The 20,732-nt window shown below is 35.6% G+C and overlaps 1 protein-coding gene across 4 annotated transcripts in view; it reads right to left on the bottom strand.

Annotated features, from left to right (window-relative positions):
• The window catches only part of PTPN4 (protein tyrosine phosphatase non-receptor type 4), an 84,821-nt gene that overhangs the window by 27,353 nt on the left and 36,736 nt on the right, over positions 1-20,732 (bottom strand). For all 4 annotated transcript variants that reach the window (XM_035331992.1, XM_035331988.1, XM_035331989.1 and 1 more), the window contains 5 exons: positions 19,529-19,592; positions 13,493-13,665; positions 9,404-9,472; positions 1,841-1,975; positions 440-598 (listed from right to left, as the gene is read on the bottom strand). In XM_035331992.1, the coding sequence (XP_035187883.1) occupies positions 440-598; positions 1,841-1,975; positions 9,404-9,472; positions 13,493-13,665; positions 19,529-19,592 (600 nt within the window). The remainder of the gene's footprint in view (positions 1-439; positions 599-1,840; positions 1,976-9,403; positions 9,473-13,492; positions 13,666-19,528; positions 19,593-20,732) is intronic.

The raw sequence follows: 20,732 nt of genomic DNA on the forward strand, positions 1-20,732 counted from the left end.
GGTACTAACAAGGTATTTTGGCTGAGTAGTTTGTATATCTCATACTTCTGTGTTTTGACAAAAAACAAAATTTCCAAAGTCATGGGAATTTAAAACTTGTATCACAAAGCAACACACTCCAATTCTACCAAAACCAACTTTTACATTCACATCCAGACACAGATGGTCACAACAAACCCACACTTACATTGGGCAAGGGGAAAGGTATGGCAATTCTGTACCAGGAACACCTCAGATACAGGTTTTCACTCCTGTATAATTTAATTTTTACTAAGTCTTACACTAATAGCCCCTGAGCAATGGCTACCTTTTTATTAGATTTTCTGGCTCTCCACCGACCCAGACATTTAAAACTAGATTCTTTATGGCAAAGATTTCTGACTTGTTATCCTCAGTAGCCCTGTATGCTACCACACAGTAACAAATCAACAGAACTTACGGTGATGATTCCAGTATTATGCTGTTAGCCTGGGTGGAAGATGGAGATCGGTGGTTCACAAATACTTCACTTGGTGAAGCGTGAACCACATGGTCCACTAAATGTCCAACTGATGAGGGTCGTAACCGGGCTCCTTCTTGAGTGAAGGCAGAGTTGCGACTAAAAGGGAAAGCATAGAAATGCAATGTGAAAAGAATTTCATTATTAACCTACATTTCTTACACCACTACGAAAGAATGCTAGAAAAACAATTTTTCCTCTCAGTGAAAGCATATGTTCACATACATAGTTCTATGAAATAATTTCAGGTTTCAAAAAAATCACTGAAACAATTATGTCAGATAGATGTGCTAGGTTTCATAACTTTATTTATGAAAATATTTTTTGCACACTTTAGAAAACACTAAACGGCTATTTTTTATATTTTTAGAGGAACCTGAAAGATAATGCTTTCAATGAAAAGGCTACTAAACTAACAGTCCACTCAATGAGAAGACAAATAAATCCCTGAGAATAAGCATCCTGTTTGTTCATGGAAGAACCTTAATGTCCATTATGATGAAAATTTTATCCCCAACATCTTCTCCTGGAAGAATCATAAGCATTATACTGAGAGTCATTTCCTTTCTGTGACCCAAAACTTTCCCATGTGAAAACCAGAATTGTGACATATGCATGTATTCTTTAAATGCCTTGAACCATGAATGATTAAGGTATGCAATACTATAAGCATCTTTATTATACAATTTTAAAAGTAATTTTTAAATTGCTGCAGGTATTTATAACAACCTTATTTTGAATAACCTACTGCAATGCCAATTAATCTTAAAATCTTCTTGCTTAAGTAATACAAAATTGGCTAATACTGATTCTTAAGACAGTTTCAGCACACTGAAAGAGAAAGGTAGTTATTTTCCAAAAGAAATCAGAAATGATTTTCCCCCAACTAACATAACTATAACTAACATAAAACACAGCTCTAACGTGAAAAGCAAGCTTTGAAAGGAATAAAAGAAATGCAGAAATACTGAGGGAAATAAATCTGCAAGGATTTCTGATCGAGTAATTTTCCTCAAAGTTTTAATAAGCAAAATTATCCAGAACTAATTATTTCTAAAATATCACACAGATATCATTTTTCTTAGCCAATTGAATAATTCAGTTTTAACTGTGTTTGAGAGAAATCAAGCTCAAATTTAGGACAGCATGCTACATCTTTCTATAGGTTGAGTGAAAAGTATCTGTAATTCACCCCTGAACTGTTTCTCATGTGGAGTTAAATGTTCCAGAGAACTAATCAGCACGTACTTTGTCTCCATAAAGCATTAGTCCTTTTATTACACAAGTAGGTCCCTGCCATTAGAGGCAGTCACTTATAGGGAGAGATTCAATTCTACTTACTGATTTGGGGTTCCAGGTGGAGACCGTGATGGTAGGCTCTGGGTTTCTAACCTATCATCAGACAGTGAGTTCCTACTCACTACTTCCCAGTCCATCCCACTCATCAATTTCCGTGCTAAGGGTTTACTGGGGGATCTACAAGAAGAAAGTAAAATGATTGACCAGAAAGTATAAGAAGTCAGAACAACATTATATAAAATTAACTACAACTGAACTCTGGATATTCTATCAAAGGAAACCAAATCATATGGAAACAGAAATGTAATAATGCGAAACTGTATTGACATGTGCTGTGTTGCATCTTCTCAATATATTGTACTCCATTTTTGGTACTTTGTATGAGAACATCAGTGAAATACAGTTGTTAAATACTGTTGGCTGGTATGAAGGCAAAGGTAGAAAAGGAACCTATTAAAACTTCACCAGGCATTTCTAATGCCTCAGAGAGAATCTGACTCAAACAGAATATTCATCAAGAGGTACGAACTCAAAAAAGAAAAATACACTAAGTAACAGAACTGTTCAGCTGTCTCAGGAAAATAAAGTTGTGCAAACATCTGCCCAAAAAAGCTTCCAAAGACTTTGAAGAACTGAGAGCAGGGCAATAAGGAACACGGCAACCAAACTGCTGGACTTTGTCTGCTCATGAGGGTTTTTCCTTCAAGGTGACGCATGCTTTCTTCCAGAACATGTTTTGACACCAATAAATGAGATGCAATCATCCTATTTAATCTTTGTAGTGAGCTACTTTTGGGCTCCATTCAGTTTTGTGCCAGAAACATCCTTTAATTTGAGGTCATTATCCCCATCGTTTCTTATAAGAAATGAATCAATTTTTATTTGTTGCTATTTCTTGATATTGAGGAAACTTTTTCTTCTCATCCTTCAGTCATACCAGGATACATACTCACCTCTTCTGCTGTTTCTTTCTTATATGTCTCGAGTACAGATGAAACCATACTTTAAATAATCTAATGAATTACTGTATTTCCCTCTAATAATGGACAGTGTGAAATGAATCATCCAAGGCTTGTGGTTGCCTTTCTCTTAGTGGCATCACATGGGATTGTTCAGCCATACTGCATCTAAACATATCCAGACTTTAGCTTTTTATTGTTTTTAACTGAAGATTTTTCAGCCAACAACAAAAATTATTTTGAACAACCCTTAAATACACATCCTTGCGTTTTGTATTAGTGAGTTTTTACTTCACCTCTGCTACTTTGATGATGCTATATAGTTCAATATCTCCTCTATTATTAGCCAACTTCAGTCATACCGGTGTCCCCCACGATACCTCAATTTCAGTCACAATCATTTCGTTCCCATTTGCCTTTGTATTTTATCACTAAACTCTTCTTTATTCTCCAACTTTGGACAATAAGGTGACAACATATTACTGTACCAGCATAATGCTCTCCTCCATTTCCTTCCCCAGCTCCATGCACCCGTATCACAAAATAACTTCTGCCTTTGCTGTGCCCTAAACACATGGTAACTGTTCTTTATTTTCATCTTATCATTATCACCTTACAGATTTACTGAAAGTGCAAACCCAGAAAGAAGGAACTTTGAGAAAATAAGGAACTACTGACACACAAATTACATTCTTCTGAAAATGAGAACTTCAGCTACAAATACATTTTTTCTTCTCACAGAAATTAAATTAAATACAAGCCATCACCTTAAGTAGACCATCCTCAGTATTACCAAAAAAAGTCTAAAAAACAAAAAGCAAACTTCACGTTGAGTAATCTGTCTGCACAAACGGGAACATGCATGTCATTGTTTGGTACGAAAGCAGTGGTGATCTGGGTGTGAAGGTTTTTAACTTTTGTTTGTTGTATTTATTCCCTCCCTATGTCCTGATGCAGTTCTGAACATGTGCTGCATGCTGCTTTGCTGTTCTAAAGATTTACTAAGTAACAGCTAGAAAAATCAAAGTTGAGCAAGATGGGCTGTTCTAAATCCTATTAATTCAGGCCTTAACCCACCTGAAAAAAATCTAGCAGTATATCCATAACTGAAAACAGACAAAATAGCAGCTGTTTATTTGCCGAGAAATAAGACATCCAGCTTCTTTGAATGGATCACTGTATGTAAGCAGTATTAATTTGATTCTGAAATAATTAGCTTAATATCAAGTCAATTAAACCAATATTCTCATTTACATAATTTGCTTCAAATGTGAGCAACTCAAACCTCTTTAGAGATTTTTATTAATATAGCGAATTCAAACAGTTCTGAATGGGTAAAATAAAAAGAAACCAGCAGAACTGAAATACATATCTAATGTTACCAGCTCATTATTCTTTTATTAACCAAAGGCAATCATTAGCTAGACTTTGCTGACACTAAATTTGCAGCCAGCAGATCAGCACCAGAAGCCAGCTCTGCCAAGAGGTAAATTCTACTGACCAGAAAACTAGCTGGGGGGAAAATGCAGATGAACACAGTATAACCAGGGGTAAATTAGGTGAACACAGGAGTGAAGATATAGTACTGACAGACATGTAAAGACACCTACTGAACAATCTTCACCTTCAGTGAAAAAATAAATAAATAAATAAATCAACAGGTGGATACAGGAAAGTTTTTTTTTGTTTTGTTTTAAATGCACAATAACAGCAAAAGGGGAATTTTCTTGCCTATATAAACAGAAAATAAATTATGAAGAGAGGCACAAAAGTATGGGCACAGCGAAAAACATTTTTTTTTCAAAAAATGTAGTTTATGACTGCTTCAAAAACAACTCACCCCATTGTGTCTTGAATCACTTTAACTACATTTTGAAAAGCTTCCTCAAACTATGCAACAAATTAGTACAGCCTTAAAAATAAGAAAAACAGCACCTCCTTCCATATCGAAATAATCCAATGTTAGGAAAACTCACCTTTTACTGTGGATATGGTCTGATCTTTCAGAAATTATACCACTACCATGATAAACAACTGCAGAGTTTATCAGCAAAGGTTCGTTTCAATTATTTTATTAACAGCTCTAACCTCAGAGTCCCACCCACTCATGTTTGTTGCCTCCATTTCCTGTCTTTGCAGAAATTTCAAAGAAAAAATAACCACACGCAGCACTGAACTTCTCAATGCTGTGGCTTTTTGATACTGGTTCTCTTTCCAACACTTATAAATCTAACAATAATTTTTGATGTTTAATTAAAATTTAAGATGCATTGTGAAATATTCCTGCAAATTTATTTTCTGCTACTAATTTCTTACAATACTCAAATAACTTTCTCATGACGTAGTGCAGATGGGAGGAGGGAAGTAAGCCCAAAAAACTTTTGAAATGCTTTGATAAACTTTGAAATTGTGATTTCTGCATTTGTCTGCTCATTCTGGATACTTCTACTGCACCCCACCACAGGGCACTGCTGAGTAAACTGTTTTCAGATTTAATGTTACTTTTGGTTTATCTGCAGAAGCATTCCTAAAAAAAGTTGGAAGAAATCACATCTGAGTAGGGCCAGAGACCAAAATTTTACATGCTCCCAAAAACCAAGAACAGTCATAGGAGCTGTGATACCATACCAAATAGAAAAAACTAGAAGCAGGGATAAAATTATATAACAACCAAAAAAAAGCATAACACCAGTGGTATTGACTCAGCTATAGTACACAAAAGGTTTCAAAGAATTTATTTTGAGGTCCCACAGCTAAAATGCTAAATCCTCACAAGTTGGCAGAGACAAAATTGTTTGGGGATACAGGAGGAAATCTTGTAAATCATTTCTGTCCCCAAAAGAAATATAACCTGGAGCCACAGCCTTACTTTATATTTTGACAAGGAGCAAAGGGAACGAATTTCTGAGCAAAACTGGTGACTACTGATTCAGACAAAGAAACTGAAATTATACACGCATCTGCAGATATACCACAAAATGACACGTACAGTTTAGAGCAGAAGAATTTAAATGACCTGAGTAAATGGATGGTTGAAACAAATAGACTGGATTTCTGGAAACAGAGACTGTAACCTCATAATAAACAGCTTAGAAATACAAATGACTGAAATAACCACACACTATCATATGATATGTATAAACAACCTTCTCTCAGATTCAATAGATACCATCAGAACTGAACAGAATTAGAATATTTTGCAAGGGAAAGCAATGTTCTTTAAGATATCTCACAATTCCTGACTTGAAAGAGAATAGAAGTGAGAAAGTTCAGTCACTTATTATGCTCCTGGGAATTCTCACAGATTTTTATGGTTTGTAAATATCCTGCAACAAATGAGGCTGAGAGAATAGCTGTAATGAAGATGAAAAAAAATCTAAACAACCACAACAACAGTCTTCTAAATGCTGCAGTTAGTGCTGCATTAAATTACGAAGCAGCATCAAAAAAAAAAAAAGCATTCATCAAATTTATTAGACTACTTCCTTTACAGTAATAGACCCATTTTTTAAATTAATTTTTAAATGTTTATATGGTTTAAAAAATAAATTCATGAAAACTACTTCAGCTAATTATATATTAAAATCCTGAGGACAAAGAGCTAAGCCTGACAATTGTGGGTTAAAGCCACCTGCTTTATTACAATGGATGTTATTTTATAGTATGTTACGTTATTGTAATGTTTTTCCACGCCCTGTACTCTGTATCTATGTTCTATTTGGCATGTGAAAGCTAGGTGAACATCACTTGTGGCAGTCTCCATTTCCCATCTCAGAATAAATTGATATATAATTGATAATAAATTGATAATTCAAATAAGATCTCAATGTAACAAAGTATCAAATTAAATCAAAGTATCAATTTATTACAATGAAAGAATTTTAAAGTTTCCTTATTAGCTCAATATTAGCTCAAATAGAGCAATTTCTATTTAAATGTGAACAGGAAAACAAACGGTAAATCTGTACAGCTTTAAAAAAAAATCCCGTATTTTTTTCTTTCAAGACAGTCACTGAAAATAAGTAGTTTTCCTGCAGATCATAACTGATCTTGAATAAATCTTCTGATGTGGTACTAATAAAAGCAACAGTAAATATTCAATTTTTTAAGTGGCCACTTAAATTACAAGAAAGTCCTGAGTGCAAAGCTGGCCTACTTGTACTTTCATAACAAAAAGCAAATGACACCTGTAAGAACTTTCAAAAGATGAACCAACTGAAACAAGCCTGTCACTGGAAAGGTTAAAAAGCTGTTCAATGACATGATTACTTCGTCTGAGAAAAACACACTCAGAAAGAGAAAGGAAGGTTCCAGGAACAAAACCCACGCCATACCTGGAAAACCTTAAGAAGCAAAATGTAGCTTGTTTGAAAACAAAAAGGGCTAATATCTGTTCAGTATTTCATCTTGAAATGCAAATGGACAAGGAATTAAAGATAATGTTTTTAGATTAAGCTCCTTAAAGCACACATTGTTCGACAAATGCCATCCATTTCATATTTTTTCACCCTTTAAAATACAACAAATCTTTAAAATTGAAAATGCATTAATCTCACACTGCTGGAGATGACAAGAGGAGAAGCAGATGATCTATTAAAAGCTTTTTGAGGTGTATTTGTTACAATACACCATTAAATTCAGTCCAATCTGTGACATTCGTACGTGTGAATCAGACGTTTATCAGTCATCAACATTACTAAATAACTTGAAAGGTAACTGAAGATGAATGCTGTATTGCTCTGTCTAACAGAAACAGAGGAAAATGCAATTACAGAGGACAGAAGAGTCAAGTATTTTATTAACTAAAAAAAGCAGAAAAGACTTGAGAAAACATCAAAGCAATTCTAGCCATGGGTTTCAATTTTATCCAGAGTATATATTACAAAAGACAAATGACCCCAGCAGTGCTTGCTCTGGTTAGACTCAAAGGGAAGAGTGCCATCTACTGAAACAGAGTTTCTAAAGTGAAGCATATGCTCCTCAAAACCAAGTACCGGCTCTCCTCCATCTCACTTATCTGTGGAAAATTGCCAAGTTCAGAGTGAAATGTGAAATACATAGCTTTTAGCTGATTCATAACCATCTTTTAAATAAATATGAGAAAGCTTAACTGACACTGTGTTGTGTCTTTTGAGTAATAAAGTCACCCCAATCAAAAATCTAACCAGATCCCCAAAGTAAATTAGATTTTAAAAAAAGTCTAGAGCACACAGAACAAATTGGTCTTATAAAATTGACCTGTTGAATGACTATGTCACAGTACTTCTGCCCACATATCCTTCTAATATGGAGCTTGGCATCTGTATTGTGTCCAGCTAAAAACCCAGGTTATATTGCAAAGGAAGAAAAGAATGAGGGAGGGGATGGAGGAAGGAAGAGAGAAGGAGGAAGACAGAAAAAAAAAGAAAATGAAAGTAGATTTAAGAAATACCACCAAAAAAGTGGAAAATAAAAAATGCTGGGGGCAGGGCATCAGAAAAAAGATTGAAGCTAAAGATTCAGTGTTAGTTATCTAATAACTACTTAATCGTTTCCAAGAACAACCACAAGAAAATAAATTTTACTGATGTTGTTTCACAATACCACTGTCATCATGATGTGGAGAACATTTGAAATAGGGCAGAAATGGTCCCCCAAATGGGGGGGAGAAGTACTCTGATGGAGGAGGGTGATTTGTTGCCTCTTTGGGAGGGACGGTGTGGGGGGGTTGAGGCACAATCTATCAATGCTCTGAAAAACAGTATTTGCAAATACTTCAGAAAGACTGCTGAGCTTGTTACTTAGAGCCTGTGAGCATAAACTCGAACTCTGGAGCTCCTTAAAGGTAACTATGTTAAAAGACATTCCCCGGCTCAGTGAAAGTTTAAGCAGATAAAAAGCACAGAGGATGCTCCCTGCTCATAAGGATTCTTGATATTAATGATCAGAGCCTATCACCACATAGATGCAGCAGCAGTTACGTCTTTGAACAATGCATCATAATTTTTGAATGAAGAACTAAATCTATGTCTCAACTACTTTCTCCTAATCACTAATCCCTTTTGGAACCTGAAACACACAAACAACAGCTTCTGTGATTAGACAGCTATGCTGTGACAGCTTCAGAAGCAGTGCACTCAGTCTAAATTTTCATTCTTAAGTACCTCATTGGGACTACAATGATAAAACTGTTGTCATCGAGACAGACATCCACCACAACTTCTTCTAAAGGAAGTATGCATGTACTAAGTTGTAGGTTGTTATCAGGGATGAAACATACCCACTAACTCAATGTTTTAATGGAATAGTTCGAAATCATTCTTTGCAATAAAGACAGTACAAAAAGGGCTAATAGATATAACTAGAAACTACTCAGATGGAAGGCCGTTCTCATTTTCTCTGAAAATACATAAAATGAAGAGATATTAAAGAATACCCTTACTGATTTTCTTGACATGTGATTCCCTTCCACTTCTGGCTGTCCCAAAGACATCCTCCCATATCAATATTAACCTTTTTGATCCAGTTAAGTCATGCCACCAGCAACAGTGGATAAAGGTTACTCTATTTTACATGTGTAAAACCAACAAAAAATGACACCGTAAATCTTAAAAAGTACAAACAGAAGGCTTACTGATCCAGTACCAATCCACTGTTAATTGCTTACCTTGCAAATACTCTGTCTTTGTTTGCTCTTTCTTTACCATACTGTACAGACTGGACCTCTGTTCTCCCACTAGAAAACAAAACAAGAAATATTAAATGCCACCAAGTTAGGATAACAATTTCCTGCTTAAAACCGAACCATCTCAACAAAAAATCCTAAATTCTACTTCCAATCATGCTCAAACAATTGTACTAGCATCAGTAAAGTCCCATTTTAGACAACAGTTGGGTAAGTATAAGTCTTCTTTCCCATTAGAGTGTAGCTGTAACAAAGACCAATTAACATTAGGCATAACAAAGCCTTCTCTTTTCATCCTTCTTCTATCCAAAGCAACAAGCAAGTTCTGCTTGTATCTTTTGGATAACACTCCAGACTATAACCTTTCCTGTCGTAGCCACAATGAACAGTAATGGCATCTCCTCTGTACTTCTCCTAAACTATTCCCTGAATTGTCAAAAACTTAGTTTCTACTTAGTTTAGCAAAATATCATTAAGAAATTAGATAAGCACATCAGGGTTGTATTCTGCTACACAAGTTATCAAATACAAACTACGAACTTGCTGACTCTTCATTTAAGACCAGATGTTCTGTGTCCAATCCCTCATATTTCATACTTTGTTGTGGAATGTTAGTGTCTATCAGAAATTAAGCATAGGTGTCTAGAGTCCAGCAAAACTCCCATCGTAACCACTTTCTCCTTTATTGTTTCATATCAGGGCACAGCCAGAGAATGCATATACATGACCTGAAAGGATAGCAAAATTACTTTGCTGCTCTTCTGTCCGTTATAGGGACATTTACACTGATATGAAATCAAAGAATAATTACTCATTTTCATATCCATATTACAGACCCGATACAGCATTAAATACAATATAATTAGGAAATCAGATGGTAGCACTTTAGGTTTGAATCTTGTACACCAGTTATAAAAGCCAGAATTAGAAATTGGAGCTAGATGGAAATATCCATCTACCCCAGGCAATGCCCAGTAGCAGCTGTTTTTAGGGAAAGATTATAAAGAATGAGTCAAACAAAGGATTTCTCTCCTCATATATACTCCAGCTTCATATATCTCCCCATATATACTCCAGTCCAGACAGGGGACCTTCCAAGTCTGATACTGGTCCGTGTTGTGATTGGGAGCAAGACTTCCATCTGTTTTCTATGTGCTTTTTGGAATTCATTTAGATTTCTAGGCTCCACAACATCCTTTGGAAAGAATTTCACAATCCGCCTAATGAATGTGTAAAGGATGGAGAAATGGGCCAACAAGAACGTCACGAAATTCAGTAAAGAGGAATGCAAAGACCTGCACCTGGCAAGGAACAAATCCTGCAACAGATGGGGGGCCAACTGGCTGGAAAGCAGATTTACTCAACACTGGTGAGACCACATCTGGAGAGATGTGTCCAGTTCTGGGCTTCCCGGGACAAGAGACAAACGGACATACTGGAGTGAGTCAAGCAGAGGAGCCACAAAGGCAATTAAAGGTCTGGAGCGTCTGATGCATGGAGAGGCTGAGAGAGCTGGGACTGGTTCAGCCTCAAGAGAAGGTTCAGAGGAATTAAATCAGCTTGTATAAATGAATGCATATTAGGGGAGTAAAGAAGACAGCCATACTCTTCTCAGGAGAGCCTAGTGACAGGACAAGAGGTAGTGGGAACAATTGAAACATGGGGTATTCTACTTAAACAGAATTACAAAACAAAATACAACAACAGTAACAAAAACACAAACCTTTTTTTACTGTAGCTTTTTCTCCTTTCCAAGAAATCTAACACTGTATTTGCACTGCCTCCTACTAATAACTGATTCAATGTTTTCAGAGAACTACACACAAAGCTCCAAGACAGGAATAGCTTATATATATAACTGATGTTCCTCCTCTCTCTCCCTATATACATTATTTTGCATTTTTGGACATTCAACTTTAGCTGCCATTTTATTGCCTACTCATCCTTCACTGTGACATACCGAAGAATCTTTCTCTAGTCATCTTAGCTTTTTACTACAAAGCTGTGTATGACTGGGAACTTCCCTTCGTTATGAAGATTGGATCTAGTTGTTGTTTCCCATCTCATTAAAGCAGTTGCTAAGAAAGCTCCATGTAGTTCTATTTGGCAGCTTAACCTCTTTAACTAGGCTTTGGTGAGGAGTATTGTGAGTGCCACTGACAATCCAAGGACAGTGCACAGAAGTCAGATTTTCTCATTAGTAGTTTTCTTGGTCCATACTGGAAGGTTTTTTGTTGTTGTTCTTGTTGTTTGTTAAAACTTTCTTTAAAATTTGCTGCATTAGAACCTTTTAGTCCAATAACAAATTACATAACACATTTAACAGTTCAACAATTTCATATCCCTTATTTTTTTCACAAGTGGAGATAACTCTGTCTAGCCCTGGCAGTTCAGAATTTTATTAGTTCATTTTAATTACAGGAATGCTGGCTAGAAGGCTCTAGTCTAACCTCCTGCTGACACTAAATCTTGTCTGGCCATGGTTTTTGTCTAGCCAAGTTTTGAAAGTGTCCAAAAACAGTGATTCCACAACCTCTCTGGGTAACTTGTTCCAGTAATGAACTAGTCGACCAATAGAAATAAAAATAAAAATAATTAAATAAAAACACCACGTGACCAATTTGAATCTTCAAGGCAAACGTGTGACGTCCTTGTTGTATCACCAGCACAGGTTTGGTTCCATCATTTCTGAAACTGACCTTGAATTAGCTCTAGGCTTATTACCAAAGCCTCCCTTAGCTTCCTCTTCAAGAGATTAAACAAGCCCAGTGCCCTTAACCTCTCCTTGTATGCAATGTTACTACTACTATGCTGTCTCTAAACAAGCTCTCAAACTACGTGCAGAAATTCTAGCCTTTTGGCTGCTTCATTAACTTTAATGACCTTCCTCATTTTTATACAGTTTCCCTTTTCATCTTACATTAACATAAGTTGAATGTCATCATCAAAGAGCTATTTTGCTACAGCAACGATGATGATTCAAATTCAGAATCTTTACAGAAATGAAAAAGCTCCCCCAGATTCATGACAGTAACACTGAAACAAGTCTCAAATACAGTTCAGGATCGCAGAATGCTGTTTCTCAAATGGATGCTGTGAACGCTGGTCAAAGAAACAGATGGTATAAAATTTAGCCTCTCAATTACTTTCCTTTTTATACATTTATGCAATTCACAAGTGTAACAGAAATAGCCCATTATTGTGCTTCCTAGCTTTTCATCATCTCTCTTTGTACGTCACAGACACTGTTGCCATTCTAGACAGCTGATTAGTAGTAGCTCCATTATTCCCTAGTTTAGGCACAATTTAAACCATAGGCATTCTGCCTCACTTGCAGAGACAGTTAACCCAGTTACTTAATTCAGCTGGTGTTTTTTTTTTCTTTTAAAACATAAAACACTTTGAAAAACCATACCATTCACTGTCATTACAATACAAATTATATTTGGGAATTACAGTTATGCCTCTGTCATTCTTTGCACCTCCATATTTTTTGCCTATTATATCAATTTCATCCTTAAAAATTATGGATTTTATTCCACCCTTATTTTCTAAACTTCTGTTTTTGGTGCAGAGCATACATGTCTTTTGTCTTCATCTAGTTGCTTATTTGTATGCATCTCGCTTAAGTGGGCTTTACTTGTACAAGCTTCACTTCATTGATTTTTATTTGATCTTTATTTAGGTCTGTTTTGTTGCTGTTGCTGCATGCAGGATCTGAGATCCATCAGCTTTCAATAACACCAGGCCAAACACTTTGAAGTTCTGAAACAACATTTTTTTTAGAAAGAAAAAAGATAAACATAACCCAGCAGGTAGGCAGGCAAAGAAATGCAGCCCGTGAGACAGCTACAAAGAATTAGATTGATAACAACTGCTAATATAGTAATTGTATTTCAAAATTATTTCAGAAAATTACTGACTCGTGAAGAAGTGAGGGGAACAGTTGCAGGATTCAAAAGCCATTTGGATTATGACACTGTTTAACATTAATTCTAGGTAGTTCCCTATGTTTATTTATGAGTTACCTGTTCTTTTATGTTTTCCCATATATTTCAAACCAGCACTTACCAGTACCGGAACTTTGAACCCAAAGTGAAATAATGTGCAAAAAAGTTCTTCTGAGGTGGGAGCGGTCTGTCCAAACGGAAGAACGTGTGATGTTCAACACAAGCTTTCCATAAGTTCTTACACGCTCGGTAGTTCACCATATTGAATCCCAGTAATGTTTCTCTAGATTCATGCTGAAAGTGAAAAAAATGGATTTCAGATAATTATTCACAGTTACATTTGAAATAAAGATAAACACAATATTCATTTTTTTAGAAATATATTATTTTTGAAGAGGTTCTCTAATTTTACATTAACTTTATGTATAATAAGCCCTTTAAAAAAGGGGGGGAGGCTCTTAAGAGTTTTCTTCAAAGGCATTTTAACGTTTGTAGCCATTTGATTTTTATTTTTTTAAATGAGCCTGTCCAAAGGTTAACATTCTGTTTAGTGTTGAAACAAGGCCAGATAGGCTGAAATGGTCTCAAAAGGCAGGACCCAAATTGCATCAATAAATTCAAGTGACCAGAGAACTCAAAGGCAACATTTCAAGATTTCTGCAGTTGAATTTAGGAATTTAATTCTTGAGAACAGTTAATACGCCTACTTCTAAATTGGGTTCCTACTAAAGGAAAGACAAGCAAAGTTGCAAAGCAAGCTCAGCTATTCTGCCTGTTGAGGGAGCTTGATTACAAACTTCGTAGGCCAGAAAACATCAGCACTCTGCTTTCTCTTTGAATTACTAAATCCTCTGCAATACTTAGCATACCTTCGTTGCTTTTAGTTAGCAGTAAACCCTTTACCAACTTTAATTTTTGCTGGACTGCTCACTTTCAGATTAAAACCCGGCACTGTTCAACCAATGCTGTATCTGGGAAGTCAGTAGGACTAACAGCTAAGAAAGACTTTCTGTCACACTTTACAGTAAAGAATAAACTGGATTTTAAAAGTAAACAGCAAATTCTAAGTATCTACAGATGAAATTCAATAAATTATAGGCTAGAAACTAAAAACTGATCATGTACTTCAGTTTACAAGAATTACCTACAGTTCTTCCTAATTTCCACATATCACCATCCCCTGTATTTTCTAGGCATGCTAACTGAAGTATTTAAAAATTAAAAGTCATGAACAAAATAACAGAAATTAAGTACATGATCTGTACAGTTAAGAAAGGCTTTCCCCAAAATCAAAATATATACTAACGTTATAAGCAAAATACATTTCTATCCTGCAAGACAGCATCTTTATGAAATTATGGCTTGCCTCGTCTAGATCCAAAGGATGAACCAGATAAGATTTTAGATCCCAACAGAAAGTTCTCATGACGTACCAAATTCTAGTGCTCTGTCAGCTTTTTACATTCTTGGAAAAGAGAATTTGACAAGTTATGTGAACTGATGACCGTGCATTTTTCATGTCACTCTTAAAGCACTATAATTATGAGTTGGGGAAAAAAATCCTGCTGTTCACCCTAGTTTATATTCCAGAGAATGAGCTGATCTGGTTCTCATGTCACCATCTGATCACCACATCAGACATGAAGCATGAAGGAGGAGCTGGTAAGCATGATGAGAAGGAGCTGCAGTTAGATCAGCTTAATTGTAATGCGAAACAGCACTTTCACAGGAACTTGGCGTGTTAGAGCTTTAAAGGTACCTTAACAATAGTTCTATTCATAGCTTCTAAAGCTTTCATTGCAGCACAGAGAGAAAGGATTCTCATACCCTGCCCTTCATTTCAGTTACAGCCAGGAATCAATCTTCAGGGTAAAAAAGAATATAAGATACAGGTCCCTAAGCACACCAATGCTGTTCCTATCTGCCCTTGCAAGTTCTGTATAAGTTGGGCACTTGAAACTTATCTTTGCTGATACTGCTAGGGTGCAGGCCCCAGTTCTGCTGCTGACTGGTAGCAAGGCTTAGAGCAGATTAGCCTGGTTTTCCCTGAAGAACAATAGGCCTGGATCAATTTGGGCTCAGAACAAGGTCCCAGGACAACATTTGTTAATGTCGGTATTTCAGCCAAAAGCATTAAAATAACACAAGGGTTATAATGCAGCCTCTAATAATGTTTTTATAGTGTGAGGTTCAGGGAAGATGCCGAATGCTCTGTGAGATGTCAGAGATATTTCAGGGTTGTAGGTCTATTGAGACAGTGTTAGAAGACTACCTCAGGGAGTCACAGTTGGATTCTCATCTGAAATAACTACCTCACTAATTGTGCCCGTGGTTCCTATTAGAGAGAGGAAACCAGTTAGCTTGCTTGCGGGGGGGGGGGGGGGGAACAGTGAAGCAGTTGGGATGCAATACAGGTGATCAGAGGCTCAGGGCCTGCAGGTGAAACCATAGGGGAGGCAAATACCATGTAAATTAAGTTAAATCATAACCTTTAAAATGCACTGTGTCAGGTTACCTATACTATCTAAGAAGAAACACTGGAAAGAAAAGCGCAAAGTGATGTCTAAACCATGTTTATGAAGCCTTTTATAAGAAGACAAAAAATAAATTTAAAAAAGCAGCATGGATGTTGCTGTCCCTCTTGCATACAGCAGCTTAGTCCTTGAACATTTGCCTTGTTAGCAACATTCATTCAAACCCACCTTTGCTTGATTTGAGGTAGGGACTTAAAAGCAGATCTCTTACTGCTCAGGACAGAAAGTGAGTTAGAAAAAAATTAATTCTCCAGTGGGTCTCCTTCACTTTTCCTAAACAAAGAAATACCCCAGGACAAAGCAATAACTCCCCACCCCCATCTCCGAGAGAACAAAGACTAGCACTTTATAAGCAGATGCCCCAGAGAGTTGAGATATTCCTTCTTCGACAAACAGTGGACAAAAGTCCTGTGAAAGCTTAAAATGTAACACAAATTGTGCCAGTAGTATCAGCTATTCATTCGACCCAATGGCAAAAACTTAGATAGGATTAGGAAACAATCGGCTCGGCACCTAACAAAAGCCGGTGTTACTTCAGTTCAAATTTGTCTTTTGGCAGATAAACCCATATATCCCTTTGTGAATCTAGCCCGAGTTCTTTCTAGAAGTCAGGGGGGCACACATTTCAGAAACATGATGTATAATAAGGAAATTTTTGCTCCCACACTGAAGCCAGGTCTCTGTCAGGGACAAAACCCATGATGCTGTTTTGTTACAGACTCAATTTATCAGTGGATATCTGGGCTGGAACAAAGGAACCTGCTGAGCAGCTTATTTGGCTGTCAAGAATAAAGACCACTCAAGTATGCTGGACAGCATCAGAAATTTGATGCTGACTGTTGACATTGCAGCAGCTAAGGGTGCAACCAGCTAACACCAAAGGAACTTCAGGAAACATCTAAATAAATAAATATATACTGAATAATGCTTGAACAGCTTCAAAGTGTGCAAGAAAAGCAGCATAAGGAACAGGCTGAATAAGCAAAAATATAGTGATACAAAGTCCAGGCTAAAAAAATGCAACTGAAGTTACAGCTTAGAGGGCTTCCACTGTTGGATGAAAAAACTCTATGTGTAACACTTCCCCCCCTATCCTGCCCCAATCCTAAACAAAACAGAAAAGGAAATCTACTCCAGTGTGTGTGTGTGCTCCACTTAGATATTTGACAGACTACACAACCAACTTTCATTCAAGACTGTATTATACTACCATTGGAAAATCACTTTGACTTTACACTGCTTCATCTAACTTCCTGTAAATGATTTATTTATAACACAGATATAATCTACTAAGAAGTAGTCAAATAATTCTTTACTCATGTTGATGCCTGTAAGCAATGCCAAGTCAGGGAATAAACGTAATAAGTGATTAAAAGATAAGGCGCTTGCACTTTCAAGGACAATTGCAATTAAAAGCTCTGAACGTTCATTAACAGTATTTGAAAAATACCGATTTTGGAGTACTCAAAAACTATACAGTCTAGAAAAAACACTGGAAAATTTTTCTCCCAAGTCCACCATTTTAATATCCTATAGCATCTCAGTTTTTCATTAGAATAAATATGGTTATTTAGCTGTATAATCGTATATATTTACACACAGCTTTGAAATATACCATCAACATGACAAATGTTTTTTCACTGCCATACTGTAAATCTGTGCTTTTAAATAAACACTTGAAGTACTAGACCAGAGATACTTTACATACGAAATATGTAATCTGACTTATTTCACCTTGTTTCTGCTACCAAAAAGGAGCCATTTAGGCTCCCTTTATTGTTAAAAAAGAATGGAAAGGGAAAAAAAGGATTCACCACCAGAGAACAACTTAACCCATCCTAAAACATGCTTCCAATTTATGCAACAAGTTTCACCCTTTGCCTGTGTCTTGGTTACTACAGAGGAAGTTTAATGATTAGTTTTGGTTTGCTAAATATCATTAAAGTATGTTCCTTTTAACCTAACTGAAGCTGAATGTAGGTGAGACGAATCTCATCCTAAGAGGGAAACTAACTTTGGAAATAACAATTTTAATATTAGATGTGATTAAAAAGTTTAAGTATGCCTTCTTTGGAAGCCAAATTTGAGCTTTGATCTTAAGATATTCATGACTTGGAATGAATGAAAATGAAGTTCTTGCCATTAATTTTCATCTGATATGTAAAGAAAAACAGTATGAGGCTTTTTAATTTGTTGCCTTAGATAAGATATCTCAGAAGAGAAATGACATTAGTTCATTTAACAACCCCATTCTGGTGCAAGTAGCAATATGCAGGGTATTAAAAAGAAACAGAAAATACAAGATATGAAAGTTATCTTTATATTGCTTCCAATTATATGCAGAACTTTTTACATATTAAAATTATATATCAAAACATAATTCAATCATTGGGCTGTCAGAAATCAGTTTGCCTTTGGGAACTTGCCTGTAGCTCCTCCCTGGTATTAAAAAATCCCGTGTCACCATGATGAAATACTCCCCTCCCCCTTTTCTGCATCATTACCATTTTTCTACCTATGTCAAGAGATACTTCCATTTATTCCATGTAATAGCCAAAGTTCATTTCTTTCCATACAATTTCTCCAAAATGCTTGTTTAATTCCCTCTAACTCCTGTTCCCATACTTCTGGGCTGATAGCTACTCCTGCTGCTCCAAGCACAAGTGTCAAACTTCTCCTGGCAACTAATATATGGTTTGTCTGTATTTAGACAGTTCCATCTGTGAAGAACTTCAAACTCCCGGGACTCCTTTTAAAGGATCTCCTTTTACACAGTTCAACTCCTGGTTTCAACTCTCTTGCTGGTCACAAGCCATTGGCCTGTTCTGATATAACAGCTGTTTCCTTCCCTTTTTGTTGTTTAACTGTATTGCCTCTGAATCTGGAACAGTCCTATAATATCATGGGATGCATTTCTGCCTAGAAACTCTTTTTTATCCAGTTAGTAATTCTGCACTTTAGGTCTTTAAATCTTTTCAGCTGTAAGTAAGAACTGTACAAAACCTCTTAACTAATCTGATGAGTTAATAACATAGCTATATTTTTAATTAATTCTTCCCCCAGTGATATGTCTGTATGGGTAAGTAGAAAAACATACATATTTTTCATATAAAGCTTCAATTTTCTTCTTACAAATAGAAAACTATGCATAAAAAAATTACCATATGTAATTTTAAACTGCAAAGACATTCTTCTCTTCCATTTAAATATAAGTAATAAAGCCAACTTGTATTACTAAATCAGAATAATACAAATCAGCATGTTTTAATCAAACATTTACAAGCAAATATACAAGTGAAGCAGCATTAAGCACTGCCTTTAATTCTAACTCACTTTCTTCTGAAATTTAAATATAGTATTGATTTACTTTCAACCTTTGCATTATATAAGCAATCGTTATTCCCTGCATACAAATGTAAAACTAAAAGTATTTAGGCAAATCAAATGAAAGAAGTCTTATAAAATATTGTTATGGCGCATTTGACAACTAAAATAACCAGGAATTTGATGAAATTGGACTTCTAATTGTAGTTAAAGGCAAGAACCAACATAAGAAATGCAGACATGCAGTACTGAGAAAGTTTATTGCTAATTTTCGAGACCAAATTTAAAGCAGTACTCACCAATTCCTTCCTAAGTTGAATAAAAAACTGCTTGCACTTAAAAGAAATTTTTACAATCTTCAACCTAAATGAAAAATAAAATCAGAATATTTAAACACAGTGTACTGCATTATGGTTAAAGGCTTAAATATACCTACTGAAAATATACATTCTAGAGGACAGATTTCATTTTATTTCCATGAAATTTCCATAGAAAATAAGATATTAAAGATTATATAAAATAACTTGTATTATTTGAAATTAGTAAACCATGTATCTAAATTACCTATCAAATTCACTTATTTCTATTCTAAATGCAAGACAGTTGCTCAATTTTGTATTTTCCCTGCTCCTAAACTGAAGGAGCTATTCTATCCTTAAATCATCCCAACCTGAAATACTCTTTTTTGAGACCTCTTTTGTTATACTTTAGAATAAAATAAAATAAAAATCATACACACAACCTATCAACTCCATCTGATTCCTGAAAGGCATTATTTCTTTATGTTCTTACTCATCTCAAGATATAACCAGAAGTTGTTAAATAGTAAAATATCTGAGACAAGATATAAGCATGAAGATAAGGAAAAAAGGCAAACAAAAAGGGAAACAAAAAAGGCCAAAAGCCCACCACACCATAAGCAGGAAAGACCATTTAAAATATTGCATCACAGGAAAAATCAGTCTACAGGTATTTTCATCTTGCAGGTGGTCTATAAACATGTGAGATGCTGACAGTAATTCCAGACAATTTTGGATGGCCAGTTTAATGCTAATTATGCTAAAATTGAAAATACAAGTCATATTTCCACCACAATCTAATTATATACTTAAAAAAAAAAAAAAAAAAAAAAACAAACAATACGTGGATTGTGCATATCCTTTGTTTAATTTACAGGAATACTATTTTGGTCAAGAATAAAAGCAACGTTACAATTGTAACAAGAAAAAGCAGCAATTTCTGTGAATCTGAAAAGGAACAATCAATGTGATACTGCAAACTGTAAGATGCTCAATTCAAATGTTGTCTCACTCAAACATGATTTCACTGACAATTTCAATGAAACTCAGAGCAATAGAGAATCTGGATAAGAGTTAGATTTTGGTAAATTGTATAGCAAACTCTTCAGGGGTTACAGTTAACCTGTTACTCTGCACATTTATACAGAGCACTGTTACTAATTTGAACTGATGGTCCCTCTGCTTCAAGTTATTGTATTAGCTT

Source organism: Oxyura jamaicensis, chromosome 7 (genome assembly GCF_011077185.1).
Source record: "Oxyura jamaicensis isolate SHBP4307 breed ruddy duck chromosome 7, BPBGC_Ojam_1.0, whole genome shotgun sequence".
Classification (NCBI taxonomy): domain Eukaryota; kingdom Metazoa; phylum Chordata; class Aves; order Anseriformes; family Anatidae; genus Oxyura; species Oxyura jamaicensis.